Source organism: Impatiens glandulifera, chromosome 3, assembly GCF_907164915.1.
Source record: "Impatiens glandulifera chromosome 3, dImpGla2.1, whole genome shotgun sequence".
Lineage (NCBI taxonomy): Eukaryota > Viridiplantae > Streptophyta > Magnoliopsida > Ericales > Balsaminaceae > Impatiens > Impatiens glandulifera.
The window spans coordinates 16,324,071-16,335,400 of NC_061864.1; the positions used below are offsets into that span (position 1 = coordinate 16,324,071).

The 11,330-nt window shown below is 27.5% G+C and overlaps 1 protein-coding gene across 2 annotated transcripts; it reads right to left on the reverse strand.

Annotated features, from left to right (window-relative positions):
* Positions 1 to 2,763: 2,763 nt before the first annotated feature.
* Positions 2,764 to 3,717, reverse strand: LOC124932423 (EG45-like domain containing protein). Of its 2 annotated transcripts, XM_047473047.1 has the most exons (3): positions 3,557 to 3,717; positions 3,158 to 3,458; positions 2,764 to 3,077 (listed from the first exon to the last, which is right to left on the reverse strand). In XM_047473047.1, exons 1-3 carry the CDS (start codon positions 3,669 to 3,671, stop codon positions 3,071 to 3,073), a joined length of 423 nt encoding a protein of 140 aa, XP_047329003.1. In that variant the 5' UTR covers positions 3,672 to 3,717; the 3' UTR covers positions 2,764 to 3,070. The 2 variants fall into 2 exon arrangements, with proteins under 2 accessions (XP_047329003.1, XP_047329004.1); XM_047473048.1 differs by having other exon boundaries at positions 3,061 to 3,458.
* Between the last annotated feature and the right edge of the window lie 7,613 nt (positions 3,718 to 11,330).

The window sequence follows — 11,330 nt, forward strand, 5'->3', positions numbered from 1 at the left end:
ATTTAGCATACCTCCATTAATCACAATATACATATCTCATTATTCGTAATGAGTTATTACAGCCGGAAATTTTAAATTTTCAAATGTAGAACTCAATCGATACTCAATCAAATTCAATGACTCAAATGCAGAAATGATCACCACTCTAATATGGTGATGTTAGGGTGATCATTTTGCTTATAATCATAGGCGCAATGATGCCCTAATTGGATGAGAACGATTGAATACAGACAAAAGTCATTAATGTCTTTTTGTCTCGAATTCGATCCACTAGATCATCCAACCAACCAACTTTAGTTGGCTATAAATAGTCCTCCTTAGACAAAACGAAGCTAATAATTAGAATCACAAGTCTCCAATCCAAGCTTCATAGAATCTGACATTAAAATTTTCAATGTTTTGAAATTTTCGGAAATTTTATGTATGGCACTAAGGTTCATTTTTGGATCATCTCAAAGCTTCATAAGAGTTCAAGAGTTTTTTTCAACTCACAGTAAACTTTAATTCGTATTGTAATTCGAATTACAGATTCAAATTGAAACTTTTATATTTCAGTTCGACCAATAATATTTGCTTGATTATCTGTTTTCTTGATTTAAATTCAATCCTAATATCATTTCAAAACTTTCTGAAATCATTTTGAACGAATCAAGCTAATTAAAAAACACCAAATTTTGATTTTGAAAATTTTGAAAATTGGGTTATTGTTCTTGAGCTCTAACTCATGAATTTCTATTTGAAAAGTTTCATAACATCTTTTAAAAATGTTAGGAGTAGTTTTGAATTAATTTCAATAGATTTGAGGTATATTTACATAGAAACCTAAATTTCTAAAAATTTGAAAAAAATTAGTTATTGAATTAGTTAAATCTAATAGATAGTGTTCATGTATAATAAAGTTATTGGTAAACTCTTTATACCAGATTAAACCTTAAAAACCAAAAATCCATTATTTTGTCAAGAACTATCCATACCCGATTTGACCCTCTTTCCGATTGAATGATGCTTCGGGATGATGATGATCGTGTTCTACATGGGAAAATGAAGCTTCACATGCCATCGGCTCAACGAACAAAGGTGTATAACGAAATCATCAAATCTGAGTTTGATGTTCTTGATGTTCGACCGATGATTTTGCCTTCGTCTGGTTTTCGACCAAGAAAACTAGTCATCCCTTGCACCCGACCGAGAAATCCTGTCACCCAACCGAAGATTCTTGTCTTGACCTAGTTTTTGACCGATAAAATTAGCTAACGCTCGTCTTCCGACCAAGAATTTTGTCTTGGACTAACTTTCGACCAATAAAGCTAGTCAAGCATGGTTTTTGATCGAAGATCAGCGCACGCGACCGAAGCTCAGCCTCCGCGTTGACTGAGCTCGCTCAAGTCCATTGTCGCGGGGCCAAAACCGACCCAAACTCGCGCGTCTAAGCCGATTCACAACCTGGACACTTGCCTAAGGGCTTATTTTTTTGAAAATTTTAATTTCTCTTTGTTTTTTTAACAATTATAAGTCTTATTTTTTTTTAAAATTGAAAATAATTGAAAAACATCTTTAACTGCTATTTTGAATTATCTTTTTACAATTCTTGACATCAATCGCAGATACTAGCATTTAAATATTATTTTATAATTTTAAATATAAGAAAAACTTGTACATATCCCACCAAGGTATCCTAGTGGTAAGAGTCAGCTTAAGAGACCAAAAGATCACGGGATCGATTCTATTTGGAAGTGTTTTGAGTTTAAGCGGGGAGTCATATATGGCTGTGGGAGTGTCATGCTAGTTCTTTTTTATTCCAAAAAAAAAACACGTACATGTCTAGAACTTGAAAAATAATTGATTAAATAAAACGTAATAAAATCAAACTTTCAAAACGAAATTTTTTTTCTCGAGCATCACCGAACTCAATAAATCTCTGATTAAATATACATTTATATATGTGTATCAATATTTTTCAGTGACAAGGGAATTCATGGTGCTACAATATTGAAATTATTTTTAAAAAATTAATCGATAAAACCTTTGGTGTAAGGCTTTGTTTGGATTTGAGTAATTCAAATTAATTAATTAAATAATTTTATTTATTATGAATTATAAAAATTAATATAATTGAATAAAAATATTTAAAAGGTATAAATATTTAGTAAGTATGCAAAATAAATGTATTATTTTTAAATGAAATAGATCAAATTCAAATTATATCTCAATTTTATTTTTTTAGTCTATTAGAGAAATATCTAAAATTTAAGATGGATCTATTAATGAGTTAAAAAAATATCTCATAATTGAAAAAAAAAAATAGATGTAAACAAATGTTTGGTATAATCAAATTGAATAAAAAAAATTAAACTATTTTAATATTATAATGGATAGTTTAAATTATTTAATAAACAAAATAATATATGAAAAGATAATATTTAATTGATAATTTATTTTTAAAAACACAATCAAACAAAGTCCGGTCAAAATAAATAACAAAATAATTTCTAAAATAATAAATAGGTTAGTTTGATTCAGTCAGCTTATTTGTTTCAAACGTCTTGTTCATATTCAACTTATTTTAAATGCTAAACTTAGTATGTTTGATTTACTCAAATAATCAAGATCAAAACAAGTTACTAAATTAAGAAGGATTTGTTAGAATTCAGCTTGACAAACTTGTTGGATAAGTATATAAAAGAATTATTTATTTATTTTGTTGAAATAATTTTATTTTTTTTTGGGATAGATAAACCTTTATCATACTTCTAATTTTTACCTTTGTCCCTTGTTATATACTATATCAATAAACCAAACGAAGGAAAATGTAATTTATTTATTTATTTGGCTAAATAGAAAGTAATTTGAGGTTTATGAATACAAATACAATTATAAGTACAAGTCTATTTACCTAGAAGCTGCTTTCCATACCAACCGAGTAAATAAATCCTAGACTAATCTACCCCTCCCTCTCTCTCTATCTATCTATCTTTATACTGTTCTTGGTCGTTGGTTGGCGGCTAGTAAGACTCATGACAATATATATTTTGGAAAAAGAATGGAGATCTCTAACATATGATTTTTCACATCACACCCTGCATTAATCATTAATTAATTAATTAATTAATTAATTAGATGATGATAAGTTGTAAAAGATTTAATAGACATAACTTACTGTTGAAATTCAATGTTAATAACTATAGCAGATGGATTTGCTATGGTCTCGAAAGCCGTCTGGGAAAGGACTATGGTAGCTCCAGCAGAACTAGGCTGCGAGAGGGCGTTGGGGGCATAATCGACAATCTTCACTCTAACCGCCTGATCGGGATTACAGGTCCCAGCCTCGGTAGCACTGATGCAGCTCACCAAATATTGACGGCCGCATGAGGCTCCGTTGTCCCATATTCCATCCCCTGCCGCCGCAAACAAATTGCTTGTCGGAAATTGTGTCGGATCACTTTCGTAACACGCCGTAGCTGCATGTTAATTATAAGTAATTGTCAATTAGAAATCATCATAATATAAGTAATTTCAAAAAACCCCAATAAAAGAAAAAAGGAGAATCGTGACATACGCGTGTACGGCGGCGCGTACTGGGCTGCGATACCTACGTCCCCATGGCAGAGGTTGAAGAAGGAGAAGATGGTGAGAGAAAGAAATACTATGAATTGGGAGTGAGAGATCGTCATAACAAATTATTTTTATCAGAATATTATAAATATATTATAAGTGTTTAAATGTTTAATTAATTAATATAGAGTTTAGATAGATGGATGGATGTCTGGCTGGCTTGGCTTGGCTCTTTCAAGTTCCATGTGCGTGGGGTCACACGCAGAATTAGCTATTGCCCGGTCAGTCAGGTCAATGATATTGTTAAATAGAAATTAAGAAAGAAAAAAACAAAACAAAATTATTATTACTCGGATTTTGGGTCCCGGTTTGGTTTGGTTTGGAATAATTGCTAGCTAACCAAAGACCTGGTCCTTAGCCCTGGTGCTTACAAAAAAAAAATGGAATGTTAACCTGGATTGTTTAAATAAATTTAAATGGGTTATTTGAGTAAAATAATAGTTATATATATATATATATTAATGTTTTGTATAATTTAATTAATGAGATGATAGATAAAACTATATTAGATTATTTTATTTGGTCCAAGGTTTAAATATATCTTGATACATTTGGTCCAAAGCTGTTTAGATCAGTTGGTAAAATGCAAAATTCATAGTTGGTGGTGATATAAATATATTTCAATCAAAATAGTGAAAACTTCATTATCAAACATTAATGAAATCATTTTAAATTGTCAAATTGTACCTAATTTAATCAGCTCGTATTATTTACACAAAAAGTATAGTTTAGTTAACCATAGTAATTTATATATATACTGTACGATTTATCAACGAAATAATAATAACATATTTTTTTATTTATAATAAATCTCTAAATTTTATTAGTTTAATAAATTATTTTTTAAGCTAAATCTTTATTACAATATTCAGTATAAAATTATTAAATAATATATAATTAAAATAGGTAGAAGTACTTAATATATATGGTCAAGACTTATGATTATGAATTAAGTCTCATATGGCTTATTAAGGACTTGATTACGCTTGTGTCAACCTGAAAACAATGTATACCTTAATTCATTTAATATTTACTATAAAAAAATTAACTATGTTTGTTATGTGTTTGGTTTTTAGTTTGCAATTTGTTTTATTATTATTTTATTTTTAATGATTGATATATATAATCATTTTAATTTAAGAAATTGATAGTTTCCTAAAAATAAAACTGTTGTATTTACAAAATTATATTTTTAAATATAAATTCAATGTAGATTTATGGTGGGCAGAAAGTAAAGAACATTAATGGATAAATGTTGATAGCATACATTATTGCCTCAACTAAATTCTTTGACTTTGTATTCAATTATTGAATAAGGGTCGTAGGCAGTTTAATTAGTGGTAGTTTGAAACTTAATTATATGAAATAAATGTTAGAGGATATAAATGATATCGGTTTATATTAACATCAAACACAAAAACTATACAATAAATTGAAAATTGGAATATTCAATTTCTCGTTTCAATTTTAATATTTGTTTGTTAGTATTTTGTATGAACTTTGATTCATATATTGATGAAGATGATAACTCTTTTTTTTTCTTCTTTTTTTTAAGTTTGCATTTGCATACATTTTATGTAGGCTCTTGTATTTATTGAAGAAAGAATAATATTTTTTACTTAATTATACATAAATAATAATTTATAAAAAAAAAACACATGTATGTATAGTTATACAAATGCCTTGTTAAATAACCATAACTCAAAAATATTGTATAATTTGCTCTCACCTTTATCACATCATTCAATTCATTATATAAAATATTCTTTATTTTAAATTTTTATATTTATTTTATGAGAAACTGAATTTTAAAATTGTGGAATAATTGTAGGATATTAATGTTCCTTATACAACTTAGGTTAATTTAAAGTAGATATGTATATATAATGACATAACTTAAGAGTATATATATACATTAAAATAATTTAACAAATTAGAGTGAAAAATAAATTTAGCCTAAAGTACTTCTAGAAGATTGATAAATAATCCCCACTGGAATCTAAGGTGCCCTTTAAAACTACAATTGCACTCTATTTTGATCATGGAAATAAAGCCACATTATTTTAATGACTTCCTTCAATGTTTTTTTGAACAACCCAGAAAGCCTTTGACATTACTCAGAAATATGCGAGTTCAATATGATATAGAAGACTGTTTGAAATTGTTCGGATATTAAATAATAAGTATTTTGAATTTGAAAGACTTTGAATTTCCAAACTAAGTTTTATTGGCAAAATAAGTTGAAGATTGCTATATAAATGATAACCATAGTTTATAAGGATATTTCCGAGCTTTGAAGATTTGTTCTATTTTCAACTTTTTTATAGGTAATAAAAACTAATATTTTTGAAAACATAGAAACTTATTAAAATAACTCAAATGTTAGAAATGACTATATACTTTTTTGTTCTATTATCACTAATACATTAAGTTGAAATAGAATGAGATTGTTTACTTACAAAAGATAAATAAATAAAAAAAGACTTATTTGTATCTGCAAATAAATTGAATTCTTGGAACAAACTTTCTCCTCTTTATGTATGTAGATTTTTAATTTTTATTTTAAAATAAGATTTCAATATTAATAGGATGTAGATTATTAAGTTAGTGAATGGATATTACAATTTGATCATAAATATCCCATAATCCTTGGTTTTAATAACTTGTTAGGTTGTTTAACATGTAATGAATTTGATAGATATACATTTCATTTACTTATTTTTAACTTTGTTCTCACAATTTATTTTTGAAAATATATATATAATATTGAAATTCTAAAAAATAGAAAATAGTTATTTGGATAGTTTGTGCCTTACATATATATCACTTTGTTCACAATTCATTTTGTCAATTTATTTAAATTGAAGTAATAAAATAACACTTCCTTCAACGTTACCTATTGATTATGTATATATAATGCTTAATTGAAGCCATTAAGATGTAAACGTTCCCTATTAATTATGTATATAATACTTAAATTTGAAGCCATCAAGATGTAAACGTTCAATAAGTCAATTTGAATGTTAACATTGAACTCAAATTCACAACTTACATTATAAGAAACATTACAAACTTAATGGAAAAGAATGTCTTAAATTTATCTATTAAGAGCAATTGAAGTTCCAAGAAATTGATTTCAGATTTTAATAAGTTAAAGTGATCATTAGTCTATTAGTCTATAAGTTAAAACAATTGGTACTATTATTATAATTAGGATTTTAAGGTATTTTTATTAGGATTAGTTAAAAATTATCTTGAATAATAAATAATAATATATATGATTTATATGATTCACTTAATTTATTTATTTATTTTCATTCTTTTAGTTAGAATTCTTTAAAATACAATTAATAGATTAAAGGTATCCTCTTAATTTTTAATTTTTAAAAAGTGTTAGTTAATTTGTTAGTTAGGATTGATTTTAATAATTAATTTATCAATTAATAATTTTCATTTTGTAGGGTTCTTGAAAACCAAAAGATGATAGAGTATCCAACAGAGGACCCGATCGGAGGATCAACTGAAGGTCCGAACGAGGTCAACCAAGAGACTCAATCGGTGACCTGACCGAGGACCGACTGAAGATTCGACCGAGAGTGACCGGGTTTGACTGAGGATCCAATCAAAAGTGAAATGAAGCCTCCTAAAATCATCAAACCGTTGGATATGTGAAAAAAGAGGGAAAAAATAATTCAAATCTCAAAATTCCCTTTCTCATTTCGGAGTAAAAAAATCAGGTAACAAGCATCTTCTAAATCATTAGGTCATAACCAAGGAATTCCGAATTCCTATCGGCCAATATATGTTGTGACACCTCAATTTGATGATGTGTTAAACGGGAGAGTCTATCCTTTAATATATAATAGATAATTTAACACCTTTCTCAACTTCAAACCTAAAATTGACATTATTCCTAAACTTAATTGACTGGTTTTGCAAGTCACTAGTGCAAAATATTTAAACTGAAAATGTACTCTTGTGTCTATAACTCCATATACATACATTGATAATGTTGTTTTTAATTAATACATTTATTTAACTACTAACATTAGTGTTGTCACAAATCTACTTAATTTTGCGTTTATGTATCATTTGTCAAAGGTCTACTTAGAACAAATTGATGATGCATTTGTGTCACAATCCAAAACTTTGTGTCACAAATAATCATCATTTATCAATGTAGATGTCTCATGAATGATATCATACTCCAAATTGGATGAAATTTGTATTAAGTGACAATACCGACATAGTTATACTTTGAGGTTGTTTTGTTTAAAATTTTTTTATCAAGATATAAGGTATAAGTAACTTACTAGCGTCCGACAAGCTTCGGGGTAAGCCCAGTTAACCCTTATATTAGGATAGACCATCCCTAGACAGACCAGTCCATAGATAGTTTTACACATAAAGACATCAACTTTTAAAAAAGGGGTAAGCCCAGTTAACCCTTATATTAGGATAGACCATCCCTAGACAGCCCAGTCCATAGATAGTTTTACACATAAAGACATCAACTTTTAAAAAAAGACTAGTGTATTCTTTGTTTTATAAATGATTAATAGTATGGATATTCAAGTTAGGGTAGCTATTTTATATATTTTCATTATCCCCTCTTCTAGCCTAGCGGCAAAAAGAGGTGGATACCAATCCTAAATTCCTGGGTTCGAGCCCGTCTGCGTCTGGTTAAATGATTAAGTGTGTTTGCGGGCTACATACTTAATCCGTTGTCCCATTTTTTTTTATATATATTCTCATAATAACTCACTAAGGTACTTAACTTAACAAAGAGTAATTCCTAAAAAATTAAATATTACGAATTCAATTTTCACTTAAAACATTTTAAGTCAAAGTGAATGTCATGACGGTAAATGTCATGTTAACATCTTTTATTCAAAAAAAATATTCTCAATTGAATTTAATTCTCATTTAAAACACTTTAAGTTAAAGTGAATGTCATTACTATAAGTCATGCTAGCATCTTTCATTCAAAAATATTTTCTCAAAATAAAATTTTGAGAATAAAAAAAGTAAAAATATAAAAAAATTATTTTAAGTGAATTTATTTTCATAAATATGAAAGCTCGTGTACAGAGGGGTTACTACTAAGTCAGACAACAAAACTTCATTAGAAGTAATAACATCATTTATCATAAACTAATAAAAATAAAGTATTATTATCCTTTAATATAAAGAATGTGTGTTTAATATATTAAAAAAATTTATATGAATAAATTTCATAGTTAGAAAAAGTTGTTTCACAATTAGAAAAAACAACAATCTTATGTAATTTTGAAACCAAACTAATTGTAATACCTCGTAGAGTATAGATGTACCATATTATTCTCTTTTTAATATCAATATCACAACCATTATCAACATCAATATATCATTTCAAATTCATATTAGACTTTCGAAACAAAAAAAAAACTCATACTTCCTCTTAAGTATTGTTGTTTCACAATTAGAAAAAACAACAATCTTTTGCAATTTTGAAACCAAACTAATTACAGTGCCTCCTAAAGTATATAGATGTACCATATTATTCTCTTTTTAATATCAATATCACTACCATTGTCAACATCAATATATCATTTCAAATTCATATTAGACTTTCGAAAATACAAAACAAGACCCATACTTCCTCTTAAGTATTGTTGTTTCACAATTAGAAAAAACAATAATCTTCTGCAATTTTGAAACCAAACTAATTGCAGTACCTCCTAGAATATAGATGTACCATATTATTCTCTTTTTAATATCAATATCACCACCATTGTCAACATCAATATATCATTTCAAATTCATATTAGACTTTCGAAAACACAAAGTAAGACTCATACTTCCTCTTAAGTATTGTAGTATTCACTTTATTGTTTCACAACGCTAGCTACTCGAGTTGTTTATGAACTGCTAACAACTCCCACTAAGTCTAATTTATTATAAAATTCTTAAAATATTCTTTGCAACAAAAGGTGTAGTTAATATTATAAAGTTACTAAAATACTTTTATTTTTATCTTATTTTTATACATTTTAAATTTCATTCAATCTAATATTTTAACAATTTAAATAATTAAATTTTTTATTTATTTATATTATTATATATTATTTATTTCTCATTAGAACGTCTTAAATTAAAGTGTATGTCAAACTTGTGAATAGTCAAAATCGCATCCTTTCTTTAAAAAAAATGATAAAAAAAGTTTAAATTATTTATTTCTTAATCAGAGTTAAATTTTCTTGATTTTTTTTTTTTTGTTAAGTTCGAATGTATTTTATGCCGTGAAGGATGCATCGTTTCTTCCTTTTAATTCTATGAAAAATGTGCAATAAAATGTAAGGTTGTGCCAATTTTGAAAAGAATGATACGGAGAAACAAGCATAATGGCAATAAGAACAATCATGGATGTTTTCTCATTTATACACTAATAAAAGGAAACGTGATGCCATATATGTCCTACAATGTTTGATTTTTAAAAGAATTTAAATAAATATTATTTCTTTGGAAAACTATATTTCAAAGTGAGATTATTTTCTTCAATGCAAATATTCTCACCCAGCTTTAAATAAACTATAGCTTTGGCAAGAAGGGGCCTTTAAATTTGAATTGTCATATTTCATTGAGAAAAGCCAATATACAGAAGAAACCAAGAAATTAGTGAAGAAAGTTTCATTTAAATCAATTGTATTGAAGATCCTAAACTAAATATTGAAACTCATCAAACAAATTCATATAGATTATGACATGATTGGTCATAAGTTATTGATAAACAACTAAAAAAATAATAATCATCACAACTTTTTTTTTACCTTCACAGTAATTATCCCGACTTGAACATAAATATTGTGTTCTAAATGGAAAAACTACACACAAAAGCTCAAACTCAAAATTCCACAATATCACATCCCTATTTTAGGCTATATCATCAATTTAGGATAGAGTTTTGTTATATTCTTTTATAAACAAAATCATATTTGATCCTTGTAGATCATACACACAATTTCTCAATCAATGTTAAAAACCCAATTGAGATTTAAATTTGAAATCTTTGCAAGACCTCCATTTACTTTTCATTTAGAAGAAAAGAGATGGAACTTGCCAATATCTTATTCAACCTTCAATCATATAATTTTGGAATTACATCTAGCCTAAGACTAGTAAGAGACACCATACGAAAATACCAACAAAATACACAATTAACGCATGCAAGAAAGAATATTCCTTAATAAATATATTTCAAACCGACGACAACAAAAGGGGTCAAGGGGTATATTCCAACAAAATACACAACAAACGCGTGCAAGAAAGAATAATCCCCAAATAAATATCTTTCAAACCAACTACAACAAAAGGGGTCAAGGGTTATAGAACATAGATGAGTCCAAATTGCAATTTTTTCCTCTTTGGTCCCCCTTCAGGCTAAATCGTTCATACACTTTGAATAGATTTTTATTTTTTAGAAAACGTGTTGCCTCAAAATACTCTCACCATTTTGTGGAAATTGTTATTATAAAAAAAGCTTACATAGCCGAGGGAAAAAAAGCAAAAGCGTATTGTAATGGCCCCACACGTAGCAATAACGGGTCTTTGCCACGTGTACAATCTTATCCATTTCTTCCTTTATAAAAAAAAGTTTTAAGCTTTCTCTCTTCTTCATCTACTATTCCAAATCTTCTAAAGCTTCCAAATTGCAATCGAACCCTCACCGGAACTGAAAA